We start from the raw sequence: 27268 nt of genomic DNA on the forward strand, positions 1-27268 counted from the left end.
CAAGATCAGTCATCCCAATCAAAGTCATCAGTTTGTATCACTTCTATATTCTCAGTTTTTTTTACTACGTTACATTCTGGGTTTCTTTATGAAGCATCAAAAAAACTTTATATTTATTGATGTGTTGAGGAATGTTTGTGTATACACACAAAGAAAACAAAAAAACCACAGTGACAAATAAACCAAGAAGTGGATTCAGCAGAGTGGAGAGGCTCATATCTCAGTGAATGACATCACTGTCTTATGATGTGCAGGTGTGGTCACAAGAGCACCTGACTGTCACATGAACTGTAGACGTTCATTCACATTAACCCCTCCCCCACAAATATTCAGTGTATACACTTGTGTTTGGCCAGCACTGTTTGTAATGTTGACATAGGCTTTGATTTATTTTCCTTCATTATCATTGCTGTCTGGTTACACTTCTATAGACATGTTCTTGATCTTGGTTGAGCATTATGTGAGAGGGGAAAAAATCATTTCATCGTAGCTGAATCTGAACATTTAAACAAATGGTGATCTTTTATATTAAAGGGATAGTTGTGGTTTTTTGAAGTGCAGTTGTGTGAAGTGTGCAGAAGCTCAGATCAGACTTATCAATCCAAACAGTGACTGTGCTGACTCATGTGTTTTACATAGTACCTTCAAATTCAAATTCAAAAAACTTTATTTGTCCCTGAGGAGCAAGTCTTTTACAAGTCGAGCGAGCTTTACACAACCCTGCTTAAAAAGTAAACCATCTCTTCAACATTATAATTTACAAGGTCAATTACCCTAAAGATTACCAACAGTCATATGACTACCTTGACTGTGGTAGCTTACGTAATGCTATAACTAATTTCTTTTGATCCCTTGAATTAAAATATTTGACCTTTTTCTTTTCACCTGCACAAAATCCAAACATTTTCTTTGGCTAAAAATGGGGAAAAGAGTAATGAAGTCTAAAAGTCCGTTTTGATGTTTGCATGTCCTCAAATTATTTTCCTGGCAGAAATATTGAAATGATAATAAATAGGATGACAAAAGTTAAAGTGGCGAATACGCCAGCTCTGAACTTGACTCGTGACTGACACATTTGTTTTTATCAAGAGCAACCTTTACTCTCACTTCAGTGTCAGGTGATTCCTGCTGAACTACAATCCAGTCACGCGCTGAGAAGACAGTGACACATCCAACAAACATTACATCAAACACAACAAAGTGCTTTTACAGAATTTACTGCAGCTCAAACTCAACTTTTAAACAAAGCAGCCTGCAATTCTCTGGGCAAAGTGTTGATTTTAATGCTCTGTTATTGTTTTTATTTAAAACCTCAACCTTTTACAGGCACTTAACAAACCTGTGCAACACCCCACATGCTCATTAATTTATTTCATTCATCGACAAAAACATTTTTTTTTTTAAATCAGGAGGAGGTGACAGAATAATGTTCTATAATCTGCCCCTCTTTCACAGGAAATTCATTCACAAAGCACATTATTAAAAAAATAAATAAAGAGCTGCAGGCCATGTCAGCCACTCACATCACTCTTAGTTCCTAAATTACAATTCATTTGATAGCATTCAAAGAAACGGTTGACCTGTCACAACAACATAAAACGATTCCATTAATTTTTATTTGTATGGCACCAATTCATAACAAATGTTAAATTATCTTAAGACACTTTTGAAAAAGCAGGTGAAAGACCTCTTATGTTAAAAAAGAAAAATGGGATAGGGGAGATAGGACAAGATGCACAAAATGTTTCAGGATTTTGCATAAGCAGCATGATGGTTATATTCTATTAGCTTGAATATACCGTCAGCTAACTGGACGCAGCTGAAGTAGCTGACAGATGACGTTGCACTCTGGTCCGTGTTGCTCTTCTAAGAAATACCGGAGACCTCTGGCAGCAAAGTTGGAGGGTCCTTTGGGGATCATAGTGGAGTGAATCTGTGGGTCGGTGAGGTAGGTCAGCCCTTTACCATTGGCTGTCACCCACCCTAGAAATTAAAGAGGCAAGATATGATGATGATGATTGCTTTAAAAAATCTCAAATTCACACAACCCTGCTTAAAAAGTAAACCATCTCTTCAACATTATAATTTACAAGGTCAATTACCCTAAAGATTACCAACAGTCATATGACTACCTTGACTGTGGTAGCTTACGTAATGCTATAACTCATTTCTTTTGATCCCTTGAATTAAAATATTTGACCTTTCTCTTTTCACCTGCACAAAATCCAAACATTTTCTTTGGCTAAAAATGGGGAAAAGAGTAATGAAGTCTAAAAGTCCGTTTTGATGTTTGCATGTCCTCAAATTATTTTCCTGGCAGAAATATTGAAATGATAATAAATAGGGTAATTGACCTTGCATCACTGATTCATCAGTGATGCACACACACCTTGCAGGTCCACAACGACTTCCTGACAGTCAGAAAACAGGTAGGTAAAGTGTCCGAAGGCCAGGCCATACTCGGTCGCCTGCAAACTCTTGTCCTTCTTTCCAGTGTTGTTTGTCAGTTTGACGAAGTCTCCGAGCATGTAGGGCTCCACCGTGACACACCCCACAACCTCATTTCCATTTAAAATCTATTTAAAGTACATAAAAGGAGATAATTTACAATACACGTCGTTATTAGAGTCTGTCTGTGTATGCAAAGGATTCATTGAGCTGTATAACAGTCTGTGTTTGATTTCATGAGAAAACATGGCAGTAGTTGCTCTCGTCACTCTGCATGAAATTAGGGAAATGAGAGATGTGCAAAAACATTGTTCACTACTATACTTACATAATGAAAAAAAGAGTATTATAACGAGTGTATACACTTTAACTCAGATTTGATGTCTGTCTGCTGTTGACCATGTTAATTCTTGTGTAGCTGATAGCTTAAAGGTCACAAACTCTCCTTCTTTCCAACCAGTTTCAGTACGCCTCCGAGCTCCTCAAAACAGGTCTGTGAAGTTTCTTGTTATCAACCCACTCTGTTCCTGTGCTTTATCATTCCTATACACCACTCTTTTTTTTTTTTTAGCTTGGCTCAGAACAGGCTGTTTTGTGTCTGTAGCTTTAAATGTGAGTTAGCTGAGTCTAAAAATGCCTCTTGCTGGAGCGGATGGGTGGTACATTGATGCATGTAGGCTTGCTGCTTTGAATGTTCATATTGTGATATTGATAAAATTGTGATTAACTGCTCAGTCATACTACTACTCACAAATTCAAATATTTCTGATTATTAATTTTAACAGTAATAGAGACAAAGTTATTGTTGAGACAAAGACAAAGTTGTATTTTTCCAGTTCGTTTAGGAAGTTCTGAGACAAATATCCTTCATTTTATTGGCTATTCTACAGTCCACCAAGCGGTCCAATTCAGTGAGCCTACGGTACACATTTATTGGTGTTTCCACAGTCAAAAGTTGTGAATGCTACCAAAATAACCAAACCATCTCTTTCATACTTTTTTGCGACCTCTCTGTTGGGGTAGCAGGCGTGCTGATCTGACACTTGGCTGTGGAAACACAAGATCAGGCTGAACGTACCAAACTGTACTGCACCTGACCAAGTCGCTTGGTGGAAACGTGTCATTACATTGTTGTTGTGTGTCAGTTAAACGGCTCTTTCATCTTGACGATTGTCCTCACCAACAGAGCTTCTGAAGGAATGAAGAAGATCTGAGCCATGACCTCCTTGTCGTAAAGACTCTTGTTGAATTCAGTCACGTAGTACTGTGCTGTCATCTGTCTCTCCACATCTTTCAGGTGAAACTGGACCTCCTTTGGCTTCAGGTAGTCTTTCCCCACGTAGCTAAGATCAGAAACGCTCACGTTAAGTAATGGTAAAGTCATTTTGTTCAAATTGTGTCTTAATGTATACTCCGCACCTGCTTAACCTTTCCTCCTGGTGTAAAAACTGAACCCATATGGCCGTTCTCTGCTTGCCTTGCATCCCCATTGGCTCCCCGATGTAAATGCAGGTCTCCCGGGCTGTCCACAGCCCTGTGGCTTTGGAGAACTTTAAATGAAGAGCATCTAATAAGGATAACATTTAGATATTAGTAGACGGTTTGTTTGCATTAATTTTCGTGCTCTTTTTATTAGAGATAGCACAGTGGAAAGTAGCTACAGGCTGGGTCGAGCCCGGGCTGCCCGCATTGAGGACTATAGCCTATATATGGGCATGTGTGCACTAACCATTGCGCCACCAGCGCCCCCAGCAGACAGTATTTTTTTACTGCTTCAGACGCAGTTGGGTTTTTCATTTTGAATCCAGACCAGTAAAGATGCACAGCCCTAATGTTTACAGTTATAAATACACTTTTTAAGGTTTCCGCTGTTCAATTCCAATCACAGAAAAATCCCAGCTGGCTACACAGCAAGACATTGGCCCACAGTCATGACCCAGTTTGAATTGAACTTCTTGCCCAATGAAACCAACACATGGAGCTGCTAACCCTGTCTTCAGTTGTCTATTGCTCTACCTCCTGACCACCATATTATAATAATCTTATATGCTGTCTAATTTTATACTATGGCTATCATCAGTTGGAGTTCAAACTTACTGTGCGACGTCCTGTGCTTCTTGAGTTTAAATTGTATTTTGTCACTTTGCAGTCGCTTCAGCAGACATTCATGACAAACTCCAGCCAGGAGAGCTTGGTAGTCCTGCTGTGACAACCGATACTGTCTCTCAGAGACAACTCTGGTGCTGTCCTTTAGGCAGCTGTAGCACATGGGGTTCTTGCTCTGAGGGACTTTTACTTTTTCCGGAGAAGTATCTTCACTGCTTTGGCTCCCACTTTGATTCTCCTCCAGCATCTCAAATGAACTCTCTGTGGAAGTTTCAGTGGATGCACACTGTTCTGGAACACATTGGGAATGCTTTTGGATTGGATTTGCCAAGGAATTCTTCAGCGCAGGTTTTGAAGATACAAAGTCAACTTCAGCGTCCGTATTTGGGTCAACATTTGTGCTCTCTAGGGGTCTTGGCTTGATTGAGGCTCCCAGTTCTAATCTAGATGTGTGGTTTTTATGTTTCAAACCATCTGCCGAATCTGAGGTTTCTGAATCGAGTGTTTCCAACAGGAAGATGCTCCCATCAGAGTCTTGTGACTTGCTGACTTGGCTGGTTCCAGCTTTTGGTAGGATACGTGGCTGAGGTTTTATGCTGGAGGGGGAGTTCAGGTCAAGTGAGATCTTCTCCCATGATGACTGCGAACCGAAACTGTCACCGAGGGAGCTGGAAGATGTTCTGAGAGTTAGCTGGGAAAGGGATTGAACTGCTCCTTCACCTAGTGATGGCTTCAGTGGCACGCCAACAAGATCAGTCATCCAATCCTCAGTCTCAAGAGACTCTACATCAGTTTGTATCACTTCTATATTCTCAAATTTTCGACCGTTATTTGAGGAAGTCCCAGGTATTGCGATTGTGTGGGAACTGAGATCAGAATTACAACCAACAGAGTCTCGCTTCTTCTTTTCATCAGCAGACTGTAGCATGTGTTTAACCCCATCCTCATCAACCTCCGTCGTCAAACAGCTCTGATTACCTGAATTTGCATCACAGACAATAGCACCACTTTTTATGTAGCTGTTGCTCGGCCTTGGAGAGCCAGAACTACTTAAGGAGTAGTTATGCCATGAAGAGCCAAGGTGATCTGTGCTTTCTAAAGTGGTGCCCAGGTCAGCCTTTGGAAGTGGCTGAACAGCAGACGAGTTTGAACCTTTCTCTTGCGACTGCTCTTCTTTGTGTGCACCTGTTGACTCAATGCAAGCCTCCGTGCTGCATTCTGTGTGTGGAACAACAACGGTGGTTCCCAGTGCAGTTATACATAGCCTTGCCCCATCGATCTTGTCATTGGCTCCCTTACAGTCTGTTTTGGTTGTCTCACACATTGACGCATGATATTTTTTGAACCTCTGCATCACCTTGGCGAAACCGTCCAAAGTGAAATGTACCGAGGTGTCTTCATTGTTTCTGTAGCTGTCAGGGATAAAAGACCCCTTGTCTGAATTGAGGAAAGGCTCCACTCGGAACAGAATCTTGACTTCAGCAACGAGGTGCATGATTTCAGCACAGAGGCCATCTTTGTCTTGAGCGTCTGCCTGGCAGTAATCATAGAAGATTGCTAAAGCTTTTTGACAAGCTCCAGTTGCCTTAACCACGACCTCCCGAGGACTGCCAAGCCATTTGTGAGTCACAGAGAGGGAATAAGCCGCCTTGAGGAATGTGTGGAGTTCCTGCTTGCTGGTGACCAGCTCGTCCTCTGCTTTGGTGAGCAGACCGATCTCAAACGCCTCTCGAGCCTGGAGGAGGTAAAACTGCCTTTGAGCGGCAGGGCACTGCATTGAGAAACTGAAAGACAACAAGCAGGTCCCTTGAGTGACCTGAAGGAAAAGATGAGAAAGAACTTTAGGTGGGTCAAAGTGAAAAGTGGGCAAATGGACACTTAAAGATGAATGTGAATAAGATTTACATTATATTTCTGTTATTTTCCTAGCTACCTTAAACTAGGTGTACACTGTTTAATTTCAGGCTCATTTTGACCACAATCCAGTCGTCCAACTGAGGTTGAGTCTTTCTCAGCTTGATCGTGTGTTCTTAGTAGTGCAGTGTAACCTCAGGTAAGGTAACCACAGGCTGATCAGCTTTCTCCTGAACGGACAGATGATTATTTTGGTCAAATGACTGCACCTTTATTGTTCTGCAATGACTGCTGTTTAAAGTCTGTTTTTTTTATAAATGTTGCACTACATTCATTTAAGTCACTGCTGTAAATACATAAACAAGACACATTTTCAGAAAGTCTTTTTATTTTTGTGTACAGTCCTTATTTACCGATGGTCCTTCAATGTTTATAGGTTTCATTTAAATTGCATGTATATTTTTATTCCTGCATGTACATGTCTTTATTGAAGTCTATTTTTAATTGCACAGGTTTCACTCTAAATTTTAATTCTTGTAGGGGCTTCCTTAAATCTTTGTTTTGGGTTAATGTATACGGTATGTATGGGAGGGGGGACAGCGGCTGTTGTTTATTGTAACATCCTGTATGTTTTCTGTCTTGCATGCCATGAATGAATGAATGAATGATGCTATGAATTTCCCCAGGGATCAACAGAGTATCTATCCATCTACCTGCACACACTTGCATAATGAGAGCAGAGCCGTGATCTGATTCCCCGCCTTCGGGTCTTTTCCCTGATTTTACCTTCACAAATTTACCGAAAACAAATCTCAAACACTGCAGACACAACACAGCAGGCATGTCTGTTCAATTTGTCTTCAGGAAGTAATTAGCCCAGGAATGACCTGTGGACCCAGCTGACGGGGAGTATTTGTTATGATGTAGTTGCTAGTGAATCACATGCCTTATTTTATGGTGCCGCTGAGCGTGTGAGAGTGAGAGTGTTGTTGCAGGTGTTTTTGTTTAAGCTGTGCAAACGGGATGACTGACAAACACACAGATCTGACTTGGAGTTTTCTATTGACAATTGAGAATGCTCAATCCTGTTTTGACTGGTACAGCCTGAGCTCTCTGGTTGTGCCCCTCAATCCGGTCTTACGATGTGAGCACATAAATCATGTGAGTTTGTGGTCGTACGTCATGAACGTTTCAGTCTAACAGTGTTAACTCACAGTCCAGCATGAATGTTGTGAAATTGAACAGTGTAGGCTGGGCTTTCCTTAAAAACTTCAAATTTCCCAAGTTTGATTTATTTAAATTTTAGCTCTTTGGAGGTAGCTGCATATTTTAGATAATGTTTGCAGAGTTTTTTTTTTTTTTTTTTGCAAATGTGATTTTCAAACACGGGTTTAAATTGTGTTTTTATGTTCTTGCTTTTAATGTAAAGTAAAAAAAAAAGTACATTGGAATTTGACACACTGACTATGACTCACATCGCAGCCCCCTACTGGATAAGAGTGGAACAAATTGTGCATCGAGGGGTCGCAGTAAATATAGGCAGTTATGTTTATAATGTCTCTTTTCACAACTTCTGCACTTCCAATATGAACAAAATGTCCAGGACTTAATGAACCTCGTTCCTATACCAATTACAGGAAAGCATGAGCTGTAATGAGGGAACAACATACCACATTGGTCAACACATACAGCGAGGCGTACTGACTGTAGACCACCGCCATCTTTGCCGCCTGGGCTGCAGAAAGAAGACGATGACTTCTGTCTCCAAGTAAGGACTGCTCCAAACAACACGCAGACACAGACGAGACATTGTAATCTAAATAAGATGATGTCATACAGGGGAATGTGATATGTCAGCTACACTCACCAAATCAATGTCTGGATACTTCCTGAAAGTATGAAAGTCCTCATCATTCATTGACACCAATATGTTGGCCAGTATGCCAAGAGAGGTTCCAATGCCCTAAAAAAAACACATGAAGATGTAGAGCAGAGGTTTATAGCTGTACTTAAACAGAGGTGTGTGCATGCAATCTCCCGAGTGTGGCAGAGGTGGTGACTGTATTACTGTCATGTCTCAGTTACCTTTTTGTCAGGTTGAGGGAGAGCATAGTAGCCGACGAGAGAGGCCCAGATAAGCTGTGCGGCCTCTAGCCACAGGCCTTAAAACAAGGACGCAGAATGGACTAAATGTGAATGCATCAGTGGAGGAAACATTTTTTTTTTTTTCTTCCTTTCATTCAGGATAACAGTCTTACCGAGCTTTTGAAAAACCATTCCCCGTACTTGAACACTAACAGCCTGCACAAGAACCTGATCACTTTCAGACTGGTACACCCAACAACCTGTGTGAGAAAGCAAGTATACATTTTTTTTAAATTGCCTATAAAACCCCCCCCCAACAAAAACCATTTAAAATGTAAAATTCATTAAACAGTGACATCGCTGTAAACCTACCTGTTGCTCCACTGCTGTTAATGAGTCTGCTCAGTATGTATTCTGCCTTCTGCAGTTTGCCTGTCGGGAACATGTTCATCATATTACCAATAATTCAGCTCTGTGTTGAGACTTAAAATCTCTCATTAAAATGTGTAATCATGACAAAGTATTGACATTTTATCATTTTATGACTTTGCCTCAGTCACTATTTGTTTCATAAAACCATGATTAGGGAGACGGATGAGGTGTCATAATGAGGTCTCATAAGCTCTTTTCAAACTGCTTGTTTTTGCAAAAGTGCTGTCATCCAACTTTGTACCTTCATATTGATTCTGTAACAGTGATTGTGTAACATTATTGTCCCCCTCTGTCGATTCATATGGCATATTGGCATTGCAGAAGCGCCGCACAGAGCGAGCTACACATACACGCACGGTCGGACATGTGCGCACACACCCAGCACTGCGCTCCCTCGCTAGCCCTGCTGAACGCTTCTGTTACTTCCTCAGAAGACGATGCAGAGGGGGGTTCACTTCGCCCCACCATTACACCTCTGCAACATTCAGAATAAAGGGGCAACGTCACGATGGCGTGAATATCACAGCTTGAAACGACACTCTGAACAGTGCTTTTGTATCTACACGAGTGGATCACATAAAGTCTACAGCGTCACACACTTTAACCTATCCCTGTACCACACCGTACCAGAGTTCAGGTAGACTCTGGCCTGTCGTATAACCAGCTGGGGGGCCACCGGCGTGTCAGGGTGCTGTCTGTGGAGCAGCTTGGTGATCTTCAGCAGCCGGCTGGACTCATCTGTCCAGTAAAGAAAGCGGTCGACTAAAAAGACGACAGCCAGCGCTGTGCAGGCCTCCTGAGCCCCAATGGAAGCCTTTAAAAGAGCCTGGCAACACATTAAACATAGTTGGCAAACATATTGTCTTTGATCAAATCACATGGAAACTGTAAATAAACAAAGAGATCATTACCAGTAGCTGAGATAAGTTCCTGCTGATGAGGTCATTGAGGTTGGTTTTGTCTTTAGCAAGGACAGACTGTTTATACTGCCACTTCTCCGGCACAAAGGGCCACTTCATTTCTATCGCCTCCTGCAGGAGAGAGGCCAGTTCTGCACACACTGAGTCTGTAAGAAAAAAACAGAAAGCTCATAAATCCTTAAACAGTATATGGACTGTGAGTGCAAAGTTGAATGTTGAAGTCATTGGTTCCCAACCTGGGGTCTGGGTCCATGTCAGGGGTCATGAGGCTGTGTCTCGGAGGTTAGATTTGTATCCTACATATTGACTTGGATAACTCAAGTGTAGGATGGTTTGTTTTAAGGTCTGTTGATAGAACTGTGTAAATAAAATGACGATTTTCCTCTCTCGAAAATATCAAGAGACTCAGACAGCCGTGTAATTCAGACTATAATGAAATCAATCTATGTTTATGTACATTACATACATCTGGGGGCTTCAAGGCAAAATGTAAGGAGCCAGGTTTTTCGTGCATGTATGTACAGGCAGTTGTGTATATTGCTGTGCATCTGCATTTGTGCATGCTGAAAGGCCTCTCAAGCTGTCAACCAAATGTGACATACTTCACTCTGTCTGGAAGCATGCTCTACATATATTCTTAATTGTAAATGTATCATGCATTCAAATGCTCGATAAATGCTGTTGTGCTTTGCATTGGAAAAAATAGTTGTTCATTTCTCCATGTAATCTACATCTCTTCCTGCCAAATAAACCAGAGAAAAAGATAGCTGGAATGGGACTCTTTGTCTGAGTTTTTAGTTTTTGACAGCCTGAGGTCACCTTTTCTCAAGCAGTTACTAAAGTTTTGTATTATGATTAGTATAAAGAAATAATTCACAAAAGATAATTCAAATTTTACGGCCTCACAGAGAACGGTTGGTTTATCTCAGATGTGTTTATGTGAGTTTATTGGAAGACTTCGAACTACCGTCGCAGCCGGTTTTTCTAAAAAGCATGAGCTAAAAATACAAAATAAATCCCCTTTCAAACTCGTTCCAACTCCTGGTAACTCCCGCTGACATGAAATGTTACCGAACAGCACCATCTAGTGTCTGACCTCTGCAGCTGCAGTAGTCCAGCCTCTGTGTCTCGGTGGGCTTCTTGGACCTCTGAGCTTTGGCTGCTGCTCTGAGACACTCTTCCAGTAAATCGCCCGCCTCCTGGCTGTCCATGATGGGGAAAGTAAAGCGTTCCCTCCTCCGTTTCTTTGGAGTGATGTAAACGGGGGAATCCTGCATTGGGAAATAACAGATAGTTGTTGAGAAAGGATTGCACCATCAGGTGTCTTAAGTTTATAGTAAGATGTTATGACATGCGTACTCTATGCGTTGTACAAAGGTCTCATATAATCTGTCATATAAAATGTATCTGAAATGTTTTAGAATACTACATGCACAGCCTATGGGGCGTTTTGTTTTTCCATCATTTCTCACCGTCCGTACATGTGGGAATAGTCACCCAGGCTCTTTCTCACTGGACTCCATCTCCTTCTCAGCCTTGGGAGATGGTAAATAGTCATGTAGTCTCTTTTCCCACACTAGGGGATAGATCGTGCCCTGCCAGGTGGGCAGCGGCTCTGTGTGGTGATGGGGAGTGCCCCGTGTAATGTGATGGAATGTATAAGTGTTCATGTGTTGCCTTTTCTCGGGGCCTCTTTCTCTCCTCACCGTGTGGGAAAGGGGTCTTCAGACACTGATTTTTGCCTTTGAATAAATGTTCATTGAGACCAGATAGATCTTGGGGCTCTTTTCTGAAAAGATCCTCTCACTCTTTATTTTCACTCTTTGATATTGGAAAATAAATCCACAACAAAGAAATAAATAAAGTAAAAAATAACATCTGTTTTATGGAGGGATCATCTGTGCTGAGTGATGTGTCCGTTTGACTGTAGGCTGTTTGTTTGTCAACAATGGTGTTTTGTTTCTTTACATTTGAATCAATGGTTTTGACTTTACTTTGATTGATCCAATCTGAATACTGATGAATGTAAATCCTCCAGCCGGTTTTAAGACCATTTCCAAATAGTTTTGAAAGTTATTTAGTGAAGATTTATGACTTAGTTTCACTTTGAAAATAACAACCAAAGTGACGGGAGATAAAAAAACAAAAAAATAAAAAATAAAAATAAATAAAAATCATGGATCTCGCTGAAGCCAATAAGGAAATTATTTAACGCTACAGATTTATGTGAACTAAACAGAAAGTGTAAGAAAGTTAGCCTCATGTGACAGAATTTCTTGGCATGACATTGACCTAACAAGACAAAATATTCAATTAATTAAACATAATTTTCTTTCATAGTTACTCAAAAGCACGAACCTTGACTCAAAGTCCTTCTCGTCTTCCTGGTCAGGGAGGACGATACACTGTTGCCTTCAAAGTTCGTCGGAAATCGCGCAATTTGAATGTAATGTGAGGAGCTTGAATGACGAGTCGTGGCGTTTAAAAACGACCAAATGTAAAACTCTCGTCTACCAAAGATAAATCCTTCTGAATACAAGTATTAGCTTGAGTCAAAGTGTATACCAGGTGAATTAAATACGCTATTAAACAGTTTTCATCAAGTTCCTTAAATCTTATTTTTATTCACGTGCTTTATAAAGGGAGTAGTGAAAGATAACTCAAACATTTTTGTTTTGTTTTGAGAATCTTGAAATGTGTATTTCATGCAGTATTTATATATTTTTTAAATTGTATTTTATTTTTTCCCCGTTGTTGTGAGGATTAGAAAAACAGCGTGATGTTGAAATGATCATAAATAGCCTTATCATCACATTTTGTTTTTCACTTGCCATTTAGTCTTCTTCCTCCGGCATGACCTGAATGCAACATGTGACGTAAGGAAGGGGGAAGGGCCTCATCCTGCAGCAACAGGTATGTGCAGAGCATGAGCATGTGACGAATAACGGAGGATGCAAGAACCTAAAGTACAATGCAACATGTAAGGTCTGCTCTTAAAAAAGAGCAACACATCCATTTTATGAATAGATGCATCATTTCCCATTCGTCAACTTATTCATATTAACAAATGCATTTAAATGAATGAATGCATCGTTCCCCATGTATCACTGCAGCAACTGTCTGCTTCATTTTTAATTAAATTAAATAAAACAAAATAAGTAATTTAGCCTAAAGCATCTGAACACATGCAGAACTGTTAGAAATACAGAAGTTTATGTGTCAGTGAAGGCGGCTTTAAAGTGCGCAGAGTGAAAGGAAGTTATTTAGATTGGCATGTCGCATCGATGTCGCAGAGCAGCCAACATAATGACTGATTGTTGTGGTGCGTAATGGTGCGTAGCAACTCGTACACAACAAGCATGTGCACAGACGGTGGTGTTGCTGTGATACTACCAATAGGCGGGACTGTGGTTCTGCAGTGTGTGTGTGTGTGTGTCTGTGAGCTGCACAGCTGGAACCTGAGCAGAAGGCTGGCACGCGGTCCAGCTGCGACCAGATGACTGCAACACCAACACACAGCTTATCCACAACTTGCTGCATAACGTGCGCCAGGAGGGGGACTTGTTGGGTTAATGTGCCGTGAAGAAAATTACCCGCATAGCTCAGTCAGAGGAGCCGTCTGCATCAACTCTGAAGAAGGATCCGAGCGTCTCCTGATGAGTGCCTCTCTCATGACCTGGTGTCCCTGCCGCGTTTGAGTTCCTGCTGGTGATGTAACGCTTTTCATCTCAGTGCTCACTCTACAACTGTTATCACTGAAGCCTCCTCTAGAAGAGTATGGGACCCTTCAAACTGTGAAAGGTAAGAGATGTCAAATAACTTGCGTGTTTGTTCGACAGTGAGTGCGCTTGGGTGGTTTGTTTATGGTGCTTTTTAAACGTCTCGTCCTCTCACACTGACATGGAGAAGAAACTGCCACAGCGAACTGTTGTGTGTGTAATCACTACTTGATCAGTAAACACCTATCAGTATGAATGTGAGCCATTGTTGTGCAACAGTAGATATGCTCAGGCATGGATCTGTCTCCTTGCAACATCAACCGCAGCATGCAGTACCACTGCCAGCTGAAGTAGTTCATGTTGACTCATTAGGGACTATTTTGTGTTGAGGGGGTTCTCACAGCTGTAATCCTTACTTCTGGATGACATGGGTTGCATCTCTTAGATACCTACAGGTTGTACTAATGGAACGAACAGGCCTGTATAAAGACATGTTTTCAATCAGAGGAGCATCCCTGGGCGCATTGGAAGTGGAGGATACGAACGCCTTTTCCTAAAATTAGATTGGGGAGAAGAAAGCTATTTATCCTGCTTTCTAGTATGTCTGTTGTAAAGTAACGGCATCTTGGAGGAATAGGGAATAAGGGAAGCTGCAGAAGCCACATTTGAACCAATTTGCGATAAAGATTTTATGTCTGAGGTATCCATCTAATGGCAAACACTCCTGGCTGTTCTGCTCATAACCAATCAACACCTTCATTCACTTTCTTCCCACATGACCGTTTTTATCTTATTAGGCTCAAATGCTTTTGTAAATTTGACCCGCTGTCAGTGGCATACAGTCTGAGATGGACAATAATTAGTTTAGATAACTCATTATATACAAGAGAGCCGACAGGGTGGTCTTCAAAGTCAAAATCCCATTAATCTAACTACTCTACCCACAGTCCTCGAGTTTCACAGTAAAATCTGTAAGTGGTTACCATGGAAATGTGTACCACCCTAGTGAACGTAAGCTACCTAAGTCAGCTATAAACCTTAGCCTAAGGCTGACTCTGGTGCAGTGCATCAAACACTTGCATGTATGTTTAAATTGCACTTGGTCCCTTACAAATAAAGTTAAATTGAATTGAATTAAGTGACTTTCCATGAGACATCGCTGTCATACAAATATGTTGGTTTACCTTCATTTATGGCACCCAGCAGCAAACACCTGTGTCGAAAAATGAAGCCAATGCAGAATTGCAAAAAAAAAAAAAAAAAAAGAAGGCAGTTCCTGAAGTGTTCACTTGAGGCTGGCCGCAAAAGCCAAGGAATCCCCATCAAGTCCCATTATGCTCGTTTTTACACCATAAAAAAAAACCATTTTTATCGCCTGGTTCAAAGTTCTGGCTGCTCATTTCTTTGACTGTAAAAGTTTCCGAGACAGTGTTTATTTGAAAGTCACACCTTTCGGTAATATTAAGATTAAGAGTTTTGCATTCATTTGGATTTTTAGGGGCGTGGCTGAGCTGAGTGGACAGGTGGGTGCGTTGTTTATTGTTGCTGTTTGCCAGGATGCTGAAGGCCTGCCTCAGCTCCACCTCTTTGCTTGTTTCCATGTTGATGAAAAGTCAGTTGGAGAAAGCATTTCCAGTCTGACATATGCTTCAAAATGCGTTTTCAGAAACATATTGGTGACATCAGTGAATCCATGTCCGTGTATTATACAGTCTACTTATGGTACACGTCTTGATTTTCACTCTGCATAGTCTTAACAGTTAAAGGATGCATAGAAAAGCATTCCTATTAAAGCCACTGTTTAGCTTTCCAAACATGGAATACAGCTGTAATGTAATTAATACAACTATTTGATGACATCAGAGGAAAACGGCCTCTGCATGTATTTGATGAATGTTGATGAGAAGTCCCCATCAACAGTGAAGGCCACATATCTCATCTCATTTTGAGACACTACTGGCTGCTTAATTGAACTAGAGGTCAAACATACTTTGACCACTTTCTTTTTGTCCAATAAGCCCCCTCATTACCTGTCTTTTGTTACCGTCTGGAGCTGTCTACAATGATTCAAGGTGATTTTCTCCCTCAGAGCAGCAGGGATTATAGAAGGCATCTTTGAGTGCCGAGGCTGCTGATTACTTGCTCTACTGCGTCTTTACCAACTCCCCCCCCCTCCACCCTGCCTTTTCCACCCATGTTTTGGCGTACAAGCAGTGGGATTTGACTTGTAAGCTGTGACTGGCTGCCTGTCTGGACATATTTTTTTTAGCCCATCTTACCCTTCTGGGAGGCAGAAACTCCACTTCTCTTTGCTGTTTTTAGTGAGCTTACTGTTGCTGATTAACGGCTCTATTTTGAATATCAGACAAGTGTGCTTTGTGCCCACTCGGCATATGATCCAGAGGATGCAAATAAGGCAGCTGTCAACAGTCAGTGGTCATGCTCATGTGCCCACAAAGACTAATCCAACAACAATCAATAAAACAATTAGTCAAAAGTCCGTTTATAAGATTGCAGTGTGTTTGATCATGCATGGCCTCTGAGAGCTCACGTTCCTTACAAGTAAAGTGGGCGCTTGACTTGAAAAAGATAAAAACAAAAGGAGCAATTCAAGGACTCGAGAACAATGGTAAAATCAAGTAGGCAAAAAAAAAAAAAATCCTTCTCCGTCTTCTCCTCTGCTGCCGCAGTGCAATTACTTCAGTCCTCTGGAGCGGCCACCCTTGATATTTAGCGTCACCTCCTCCACCTGCAGCAGCGATGCACTTATCAGTGAAGCCAGCCATAATTGGGTCTATTGTGCAGGTCTGCTGCCAAAAGCCCAACAGCAAAAGAATAAATAAAAAATCTAGAATGAGGAGGAGGAGAGGAAGGAATAAAACGAAGGTTGAACAAAGTCAGGAAGAGAGAAGAGAAACTCAATAATAAGAGAGAGGCAGCTCTGCCATCCACTCGCTGTGGATGTTGGCCATCACTGAAGTGAACGGTTGAATGCACTTGTTGTCTCTGTTCACTGCTTTCCCTTTCAACACTTTAATTAGCAATAGCCATTTATTCCTGCACACTCCCTTTACTATACTCCTCATTAGCATAGATAACCTTTCTATTTTTACATGCTGGATCTGTTACAAAAAAAGCATGTTCATTAATTTAAAGGTCCTGTCAGCATTTTTTAGCTCGTTAGGAAGCAGATTGAAATGAATACTGATCCTTCTGTTTGAACAACTAAAGCTAACCAGAGCAGTTACAACAATTTTGACTATTTCTACATAATTATGTTTTATGTCTGTAACTGCCGTGACGGGGTAGCTTCAGTATCAGACGAGGCGCTTTACCGTTCAGTGAATGAGGCAGCAGCTTATTTTTAAAAACACAAAACAAAACATGAGCAATACATTTGACTGTTAAAAGAAGGAGGAGATTTTTCATCACAAAACAACTACCTGCGTGTGTTTGGGATGATATCCACAAAAAGATTACACTTACTGGCTTTCCCACAAGGGGCGCCAAAATAGACCTCACAGGAGCTTTAAACTGCTGAGTGCTTTCTCAATGAACAAAAAGAACCAGGGAGGAGGTCATCGAGGAGAACGCGCATAGAACGTCACTTCCTGCACTTTTCGTGGAAAAATTTAACGTGGGTTCGTTCCCAAAAATGCTGTTTATTATGTGTTGCATTTATTTATTCAAATAAATAAATGCGGGGGCGGGGGGGGCTTTAACGCGTACATCACGATTAATTAATTAATTAGAAGAAAATAATGCGTTAAATTTCCGCGACAAGTACAAACAAGGCATTTGCAGCCCAAACTCGACCACATGACTGGCTTCAGGACCAAAGTTAGTAATTCAACATCTGATAAACTTAGAAATTCACTCGCTAAATTGATTGCTCTGGATTGTTGACCACTATTCGTGGTAGAAGATAAGGGGTTAGAAAATGGGCCACAGATAACGTGTGATCCAACTTTCCAACTGCTGTGTAGAAAAACTATTACAAACAAGCTCATTCATTCATTCATCGACCAAAATCCATTTAGACTGAGAGGTGTTGCTTTTTAAGGCAAATATTGTGCTGCACTTAAAATGCGATTAATTGCGATTAATTAAGAAAAGAGTTAATTAGATTTTATTTTTTTTACTCAGGTCCCATCCCTAATTCAAATGCATTGCTTCAAGTTAACAAGCAAATAAAAATATAACAACAAGCCTCAGTGGAAGTGTCAACATTCAAGACACAAGTAAAAATTTGACTCTTTAAGTGCAATTTCCCACTAAGATTTGATTGATTTCTAAGTTTTCTTGGAGAAGAAGGGAAAGAGACGGGTAATACTTTCTCTTGCTTGTTTTTGGGTTACATTCAGTGAGTGTTATACCTCTCAATGCATTGAACTAAATCCTGCACTCTACTGCTCGAGTTTGCTGTGTTTTTCTCGTAAATTGGTGATTCCCAGTTATTGCTATTCTTTCTATATTTAGTTTCCATATTTGTACAAAAAATGTGACACTGAACTGCTTCGTAAATACAAGTATAATTGAAAATTGTATCACTTTGAAAAAACCCACAATAAAAATATTGGTGAATAAAAATTGGTGATTCCCATCAAGAGTATACAGGATTTGAAATCCTTTACAAACAATAAAAAATGCAAAGAAAAAACCCCAAAATGGTTAAGTAAAGAAATATAATCAGTGGTGTATGGTGCATTGTTTTTCGGCGGGGATGCAATTCCTCACAGATCCACCAGGATATCTTAGTCAGTTAGCTTGATGCTAACACACAATGGAAATCGCTTACAATGATTCTAGTGAAACTTTTAACTTCAAACAATAGAAAATGGTTGTTTAAAAAGATGTCTTAAACAGATGATTGGTTTTTCGTTTAGCATCCCTGCTGTTGGTTACACAACAGTTGTGCAATCAGTTAAAAATGTCTGAATGAATTTAGCCTAAATGAGGAGCATATCAAGAGGGTGTGAAACCTGCCACTCCTTTACACTTCTGAAGGGAAAGGAAGAGGAGTGCTTGGAATGTAAAAAATGAACTTGTTGAGAGATATCGTCGGGTTTCCCTGTCGCTATCAGGTTCGGTTGCAACTCACCAAAATTGGTTAAAATTTGCTGTCAGTTATTTGAAGAATCATTTTCGTATGTTTGTTGTTTAAGAAAGGAAGGGCGTACCAAGCTGAATATAATCCCCTCTCATCTTTCTCGGTTCCCCCCTCGAGTACTTTGTGTTCCCATGAAAGGGCACAGACCCTGTAAAATCTCAGTCTGTCAGTGCACTCTGCTCTCTTCACCTTTAAAGGTTTGGCTGAAGCACAGAAGAGAGGGCCAGGAGCAAAAAGAGTGGGAGACACCGGAGGTTGAAGGGAGCTGCTGAAGACGAGTGTTGGACTTGAGGAGCTATAAATCAGACTGTGGCTGAAATTAAATAAGTTCGGGGCGAAGCATGAGCCTGGTGAGAGGACGGATCGATACTGTGGCTGCTATATCTTTGCTATAATGTAGTGATTACTAAAGTCACTGAATTAGCAGTGGTGCTGATAGCAGCGCTGAGTTAATTAAAGTTTCAGTTGACTGGCATCCTTCTGTGCTACATGTTAGGCGTGCCTCACTTTCAGAAAGGGAATCGAAAAAAGAGCCAAGAATATTTGCTGTGTTGTCCTGCACCTGCAAACACACTCATCATGTCTCCTCGCTGGTTTATAAAAGTTTGTGACTGTTTGCAGTTTGAAATCTCTCATGTTTTTTTATCTGAATGTGCATCATGAATGGGGTATTATGATGACAGGATATTGCGGGGTTGGTGGTGTGCTCAGGGATGTGAACCGTTTAAGGGAGGAATACATAAACAGGAACAAGCCAGAGCTAATGTTGTTTAACAAAAACCCTGCAGGGAGGTTTGCTGGGTGAATGTGAAACTCCCAGCATTTACACACAACATGAAACTAGTTCAGAATGAAAGCTCTGTGTGACACAGTGACACGGCTCGGACAGGCAGGAGGAAATGAAGCAGATAAGCTCTGCAAAGAACAAATTAGTTTCCAGATGTACAGTATATATGTGCACTGCTCTGCAAACCACAGACACTTCTTCGAAAATCTGCATGTATGAACATTCAGCAGAACTGCTTTTTTTTTTTACTTTGACTTGATTCGCTGTTCTTTGAACAGCACAGATGTTCCTTTATGTTTTTCTCGATGCACGGTGGCGTTTTTGTTTACCTGCAGGCGTTTACATCAGCTTACACTGTGGATTCTTCTTGCCTTTTATTTTGGGTGCTTACAGAATTAACACTTGGAACTTGGAACACTTGGAAGTAAAAAAAAACAAGTTACACTTTTAGTGACTTGTTCAACATATTATTAGAGTTGTTTTGATACTGGTACAAGTCTTAGAAATGCCCCGGATTCCTAGAATTTAAAAAAAAAAAAAAAAAAAAAAAAAAAAAAAGTTACTGACGAGCAGTGCCGCCTGCAAAAAGGCCCAGTGAATGCGCCCTCCCAGGATATGATATATCTGTGATATATCAGTAAATGATAGCCTCCTGGCTAACATTAGCCCCCTCAGCCTGGCCCCTCTCGGCCTTTAGAGCTGACTGAAATCTTTTTTTTTTTTTTTGGGAGGGGGGGGGGTCAAATGCCAGAGCCAGCTGCCTCCTTTTCTTCTTCTTCTTTCTTTTCTAGCATACTAACCTTGTGCACGTCCTGGCCCGGCCACGTTGGTTACATTACACAAAAAAAGACTGGGTTTATATTTTGAAACATTTTACTGAAGCAACAACAAACTGTGTGTTTGTGTTGCTTTAAGTTATCGTGAGTTTTGAGGTGTAAAATGTGGTCCTTGTTGCCCCCCCCCCCCCCAACAATATAGATTATTTTCCACAACAGTTGCCCTCACAGTGGTTGTAAATTGAACTGGATATGAAGTGCAAAGACTCACACTACTGTGGCTCCCAAAGCTGCACTTATTTATCTGCTGTGCATTAAACAACACACCGTTACTCGTCCGTCCGGGCTCTTCGTCAGAAGCTGGGGGAGCCGTATTGATTCGAGTCTCTGTGCATCATATTTATTGTATTTTTTTTTTACAACTCAGCACTTGAATAAGTGATGCTTGTGTTTGCTGACTTGTTCTGCCACCAGCATCTGCTCATCTCCAGCGTGCTGCTCGCAGATTGCAGCCTTGGTGACGTCAACAGTGACAGATCAGTTGGGTTCTGTTTCTCCTCTCGCTGCCACACAAACGTTTTAAGTGTCGGCCGCCTCTTCGACGGTCCTTTCCTGTTCAACATCACGCTCTGTCATGACGGCTGCTGCTCTGCGTTTATCTGCCCAAGTCACAGTTTCTGTCTCGACAAGTAATGTCGTCATGTTCTACCTCATCACACCCCTATGAGCTGCCCTGCGAATTCCACCCAGGAGCCAAGCTACGCTGTGAGCCTGTAAGTGCCCTCTACACATTCACTGTACAGATATGAGATAAGGGAACAACCAACTCCTCTCACCTTTGGCAAGAACTAATTATAAATAAGTGCATTTTTTTTGCCCTTATTGGGGGGGGGGGCTTTTATGCCTTTATTTGGAGAGAGGGAGAGAAAGTGGATAGGGTTGGAAATCAGGGAGAGAGAAGGGATAGACATGCGAGAGATGGGCTACGGGCCGGAGTCGAACCCAGGCCGCCCGCGTGAGGACTGTAGCCTCTATACATGGTGATGTGTGTGCTGCCACTGCACTACCAGCGCCCCTGAAATAAGTGCATTTACCCCCCAAAATGCAAATATTGTATACTTTATTCACTTTTTTGGACTTCAAAATCCTGAAGTTATTGTTCAATTTATCCTTAAATCCTTGATCCTTTTTTCTCCATATATTTGCGATCTGTTTACCACATTCTTCTTGTAAAAATGAATATTTCAGATCACTGTCATGTCCCTTCTAGGAATGTGTTCACTGAGATGAAATGTTCGGTAACAACAGGAAGTGAGACTCCTGACTTCAGCACTGCAGAGAGCAGACAATGAATCGTGTTTTCAGCATGCTCTGAAATAAAAGGCGGTTGGCAGGATGGTTCTGTGTGTTCACGGTGTGAAACAAGCTGTTTCTGCTCTCTCGCGAAAGATGATGGATTACGTTTGCTCTTTTACACAATGTGCCGTGTGGCTTCATCTTTCACTCATCACACAGCGGGAGTTTGAGAAGGAAGTAATGTGTGTGTGTGTCAGGGAGATAACTAAGTGAAAAAAAAGGGAGGGGGGGGGGGATGTGCTAAAAGAAAAAAATGCTTTGTGCAAAAGTGCCAAGGATTCGTAAGTCAAACCTGCTTCCTCGTTTGTAACAGATTAAAATATGTGTGGACACGCTTGTACCCTCGTCACATTTCACACACACATACCAACACGCCCTTCCGGTATTTGTTGTTCAGCAAACTTTGACATCTGGTAAAAAAAAAAAAAAAAAAAAAGGACAGAAGTTTGAGCAGGAAGCCTGAAAACAAAGCAGTAAAAACAGAGTGACACAATGATACATTGTTGTTTGTGTGGGGGCAGGAGGCCGATATTACAGCAGCACATTGGATCTGTCTAAATGTCTCACAAATTACACTTTTCATTTGAAGTCAGAAAGTTGAGAAGCGAGATATGAGCGCGTGCCAGATGTGGAACGGGACGCGTGACTTTTTCTCATTTCGGGGGACGTAATAAAACATTACACCCCGGCAGCTGCAACGTCTCTGCAAGACATTGAGAAATGTGCTTCTTTTATGTCAACATAATGAAATATCACTGCTTTCCCTTTGCATAAACCATTAGTCAGAGTGCTTTAATTCGCTTTCAATGGAAATGTAATTATTTTCCCTGTTTGATCATTTTCCTTTCTATCCAACAATCTCTTTCCATATTTGACTGCAGCGTGGTGGAGTATGTTCCCTCTTTATCCCATCCTCCCTCCACTACCCCCATCCCTCCCTCCCTGAGGAGCCACTGCAGCCGCTAATCTCCGTTCGCAGCCGGTGCCCCCCCACCGGTGTGGCATTCTGCGTGTCCAGGGAAAAGGAAATGTTTCCCTTCCTGCTCTCGGTACCCTGCAGTCTGTAAACAGAAGCTGCCATGAGCCGCCCCTGTAGGCCCCTCTGGAGAACTATATCTGTCCCATCATACAACACCCTTGCTACAACTTCCTGAAACAAACTCGGGGGTGTTGAGCAAGAAGATAAGGCTGGTGTCATACGAAGAAGTGGTGTTCGTATGTGTGGCTGCAGTTTGGTAACTCTATCCACATGGCCTCTCAAGGACAGGACGATCAGATAATGCTCCATGGCTGGCTCCCACTTTGGAAACGACAGTCAAATTAAGAAGTTTGAAGCAAGAGCAAATACATTATCATGTCCGTTTGAAACATTAGCTTCTTTTGAAGTCGCAAACATTTTGATTTGTTGTTTGTGACATCAGTGGAAGCATGGAAAGTTCACTCAACATTACAGTCACTAGAAATTCAGTCCATGTCCATTGTTTTTCTGTTTCAGCTTGTTTGAAGGCTTTTTTGAGGTTTGAGCCGTTACTCACATGAAACGTACGAGTAATGAAATATTGTCAGAAACAGTCACAGTAGAACACATTTAAGCTTGGGAGGAATTACGGTATACTGGATTTTATGATAAATGAAACTCGCCTGTCGTTGTTGTGATTGATGCATCTGTGCTTCAAGTGCAGCATCCGAGCGAATCTTCAGCACAGATGGAAACACAGTCACGCCACAACGCCCCCTAACTGATCGTGTTATGAACTGTGAATGTTATCGCAACAACAACGGAAGAGTTTTTTTTATTCTTCAAAAACCATCATATACTGTATACTGCGCTAAGATGGCAAGACAGTATGGTATTATGAAAAAACAAATACTGCCTAATCCTGACCTCATTGTTTAAAAATCTAACTATTAAACGTCATGATGTCATCATCAAGGGACTTGATAAAAAGTAACTCCAAAAACACAGAGTACATTTTAATATCCTGTGAGGAGTTTTTAGCTGTTTACCAAACGAGACCATCAGCGATCTGTGCGTTTGTTTTACATTTTTGAAACATTTGTCTTTGGGTAGATGTTGTGAAAACACAACAACACAGATTCTTGATCAGTGAACCATTTGCCTGAAACCAGGATGATTAACACGAACAAGACAATATCAGCAAAAAGCACGAGCACGAGTCATGCTTTGTCCACAGGGGGCGCCATGAAGTGAAAGTTCCCCACTCCACTTTGAGTTGTTAAACTTCCTGTCTCCTTTCACGTAAGAGTTCGCTCTCTTACTCTTAATGCGTCGGTGGCCTCTCGATGTTGGTTTGCATGAGAACAGAAAAGTGATGTGATTTGATGCACTTGATTGTTCCTTTGGTAATAATTTACTAGACTTAAAAAAAAAAAAAAAACAAACAATAGAAAGCAATGGTATGGAGGCATTATTGTCCATCTGATCAACAAAGTGACAATAATTAGAGACAGAAACCCCACACCCAGTGTCTGCAGTAACCACAGCTGGTAGGTCTGGTTAGTGGTTTGTTAAGCTGAATGCAAATGTCTGCATGCAAACTGACTCATAACAACCGCTCTACCATGTTGAATGTTTGCCATCTTCGGTTAGTATAAGCATTTGTTGTTCTTGTTGTTTTTGTGGACAAGTTGTGATCTTATTCCGAGTCTCCATTTAACCTGGACAGCTTAATGACTCTCTGGCTTTTGCCGCAGTGCAATCGTTCATGTATCGTCATGTAGATGTTTCCTTGTGACCACAAACAGTCTATCACTTTGGTCTAGTCTGACAGCTGAACATTGGTTTCCCCGGAGCACGGCCATTATTGAGGCTAAAACTCCTGGATAGAACCTTTTAACATGTTTGTGTGAAGCAGGGTGACCAGACCGTGTGTCTGCTAATCAGAGTGAATTAATGCGCCCACATCTTTCCACTCACGGCGGTTACCAATGAAAACATCAATCAGACATGTTTTACTCAAATGCCAATGGGGAGAGGACAGCACTAAATCAATGGCTGTATGGAGACTGTGCGTTAGCTGGAGGTATTTACTAGCATGGAAATTAGGCCATTAGGGGGAATATCGATAGCAGGATGGATATCATTGTCCATGTGATGGCTGTTGTCTTTCCATCGATCAGTGTGTGACGTGACCAAGATTGATACTGCCTGTTTTCTGCTAATGTGTGGCCTTTGAAATAAGTTATATCCAACAAAGTGTGATGTGATTTACACAGAAGGAAAAAAAACAACCTAAAAAAAAAAAAACAGATTTGAAGAAGTTTCTTAACGAGAGTGCTTGTTAACACCTTGGTAAAGGCACAAGAGACAAAAATCAGAAGGTCCCGACTTTGAATATTTGAAAATTACCTGCCGTTTTTTGTCCCATAAAATATTAAATTAAGTATCTTTGTGATTGTTAGAATCGTTTCCCTTAGGACCAGAGACTTTGTTCCCTGTGCTGGAAATGTGCTGGGTTCAGAGTATACATGAAGAACCACCAAAAAGGTCTCTGTTGGGAGGGTAGTGTTTTTAGTTTTGGTTGGGACACACCTTAGATTGGTCAATATTTTCGAGTATTGTTAAGAATCTTTAAACCACTGTGGAAACACAAACATCAAAGTACAAGAGGAACCTTTTTTCTTCTTTCAAAACAGTTCCTGGAACTAAAAGTCTTGGGATCTTTTGGTGGAAATGCAACTTTTTAATATTATTTTGACAAACAGAATTTGAAAATGCAATCGATTTTTTTTTTTTTTTTTGCTAGACGCAATATTTTGATTGGGACATGAGCGAGACGGTGTCCATCTGTATCAAATGAGAGGATGTGACATTTTCAGTGCCCACTGCAGATTCTGCAGAGCCTGGATTGACCAGACGACTGTCAGCTTCCCTTTATCCCCGCTGAGCCCTGACCCCACCCCACATCTGCCTGATCGATGGCCCTGGATCGTCGTCACCAGGCAACCAAGGATGACACCAAAGCTCTCACAGCGTGCGCCACCTGACAATCAATCTCCTGCTTCACGGTTAAAGAACCAGGATTATAAATCAGACTGTGGGGGGGGGGGGGGGAGTGACTTAAAGAAGACAGAAAGGGGGAACTTGTTGAGGAAGAGTCGGTCTCTGAAGTCGCCTCAAAATACAGAAAGAATTCTTAAAGAGCTTCTGTCAGCAAGATGATGAATGATGATGGAAAGATGATATCATGACGCTGCGTGTCACAGTGGGAGACGGTTAAAAGCAGGCTGAGCCTTTGCACAGCTGTCATTGAAACCCCACACGGCCTTACTTTTTATGGTTCATTGTTACAGCCTCTGAGGGATGAATACAAGTGCCTTCATCCTTCAGCTGAGAGTTCTTTTATGTCCGCGTGCTGCGCTCCAGGACAGGCTGTTCTGAACCGACCGGTAAAATGACAAAGTGATGCCCATTTTGTCAGAAAGAAATCCTTCTCAGCTCGGATCTGGATGGCTCTCATCAGTGATAATGGCTCTTGTTGTGTTGCTGTGTCAGACTTCAAGGCCGCTCTGATTCCTATTATGTTCATGGGATGTGAGCGGTGGCGTTTGCTTGGGGAGAAGCTGTGATTAAAAAAAAAGGCAGTTTTAGAGATATCAATGCTTTTGTCAAAGGAGTTGTTTCACGCAAAGGGACATGCACTGGGAATGATCCAATGGACCACATGCAGACTACATAATGGATATGTCATATCGTTATTTAGACAATGAGGGAGATCTGATCTGCTGCATATTATTTCTCTATTGATCTGTTAGAATAAGGGATTCATATTAAGGGAAGTTTGCAGAGCTGGGGAATGGCATCAATGGATTTGCATCTTCAGATAGAGAGATATGAAGAAATATGGTTTTATCGTTTGTCTCATCCACGTTACTGACCTGGATCGCTGTTTCCTGAGAACATCTAGTGAATATCCTACAAATATTTCAGCAACTGGAAACCATTTTCAGTGATAAGTTGGAGAAGCTAACATATAATCTGTTGCAAATACAAGGGTGGGCTACAGGTCACTGTTGCATATTACAGACGTAGATTTTCCCCAGGACATCATTGTGGATGCAAATCAATAATGCACTTTTTTATTTAGGAAAATGTTTTGGATGGATACCAATTGGGAATCTAGATCAGCATTTTTTTTTTTTAAAGGGTTCAATTTTTCACACATGTGGAGATGCATATAAAAAAAGAACATATTCCTCATCCACTTGCCTCCACAGTATTTACCTGCATTTATTCCAGTGAAGTGTTTGCTCGAGCTCTGCTCTGTGCAGGTAGAGCTCGGGCTAACTTCCTGTGGTGACCTTAGCACAGGAACTTTCATGTCTATCTTTAGCAACAGCGCATCACTTCGGCCTGTTTTTGCTCTTTAGTTCTCCATTTTTCTGACCACAAGCCTCATAAATGGATTTATATTCAAAGATCACTCTTTCCCTGTGGGAAGTAAATTAATACAGTTGTGTGTTGTTTTCAGGCTATTGTACCTCACATTCGTAAACTTTCCATCATTTATTCACACTAATAATTGTATTTTATAGAACTCCATTTTATTTTATTTTTTTCTGGAAATGACCTCTTCTTTTAAACATTGCCAAACTGTGTCTTGTTTCAACATAAGGCAGCATTTAAGATGACTCATCAGGACAACAATAGAGAA

At 41.3% G+C, this 27268-nt stretch overlaps 3 protein-coding genes across 8 annotated transcripts in view; 1 reads left to right on the forward strand and 2 right to left on the reverse strand.

Annotated features, from left to right (window-relative positions):
• LOC306841236 (ependymin-like) overlaps positions 1–27268 on the reverse strand; it is a 130480-nt gene that overhangs the window by 21317 nt on the left and 81895 nt on the right. The gene's annotated exons all lie outside the window — the stretch shown is intronic.
• The window catches only part of LOC306841224 (RAS guanyl-releasing protein 2-like), an 83612-nt gene that overhangs the window by 16845 nt on the left and 39499 nt on the right, over positions 1–27268 (forward strand). For 3 of the 5 annotated variants that reach the window (XM_079370977.1, XM_079370974.1, XM_079370978.1), the window contains exons 2-3: positions 8046–8176; positions 12684–12758. The gene's annotated coding sequence lies outside the window, so the exon portion shown is untranslated. Of the gene's footprint in view, positions 1–8045; positions 8177–12683; positions 12759–13112; positions 13647–27268 lie in introns of those variants that run through there. The other 2 variants (XM_079370975.1, XM_079370976.1) reach the window with 2 other exon arrangements.
• Positions 1259–12264, reverse strand: alpk1 (alpha-kinase 1). Of its 2 annotated transcripts, XM_079370965.1 has the most exons (14): positions 12204–12264; positions 10942–11116; positions 9837–9991; positions 9553–9751; positions 8866–8925; positions 8667–8753; positions 8494–8570; positions 8276–8371; positions 8079–8183; positions 4546–6370; positions 3868–4015; positions 3629–3791; positions 2390–2576; positions 1259–1983 (listed from the first exon to the last, which is right to left on the reverse strand). In XM_079370965.1, exons 2-14 carry the CDS (start codon positions 11054–11056, stop codon positions 1802–1804), a joined length of 3399 nt encoding a protein of 1132 aa, XP_079227091.1. In that variant the 5' UTR covers positions 11057–11116; positions 12204–12264; the 3' UTR covers positions 1259–1801. The 2 variants fall into 2 exon arrangements, with proteins under 2 accessions (XP_079227091.1, XP_079227092.1); XM_079370966.1 differs by lacking the exons at positions 9553–9751; positions 9837–9991; positions 10942–11116; positions 12204–12264 and adding an exon at positions 9276–9530.

Source organism: Symphodus melops (genome assembly GCF_947650265.1).
Source record: "Symphodus melops genome assembly, chromosome: 20".
Lineage (NCBI taxonomy): Eukaryota > Metazoa > Chordata > Actinopteri > Labriformes > Labridae > Symphodus > Symphodus melops.

Excerpts from the sequence above, each read along its gene's own strand:
- alpk1 (XM_079370965.1), bottom strand. The coding sequence starts at position 11,056 with ATGGACAGCCAGGAGGCGGGCGATTTACTGGAAGAGTGTCTCAGAGCA. Across the intron at positions 9,992-10,941 it reads GGACTACTGCAGCTGCAGAG|ACTCAGTGTGTGCAGAACTG; the intron begins GTCAGACACTAG and ends TTTTTCTTACAG. Across the intron at positions 1,984-2,389 it reads AGTCGTTGTGGACCTGCAAG|GGTGGGTGACAGCCAATGGT; the intron begins GTGTGTGTGCAT and ends TTTAATTTCTAG.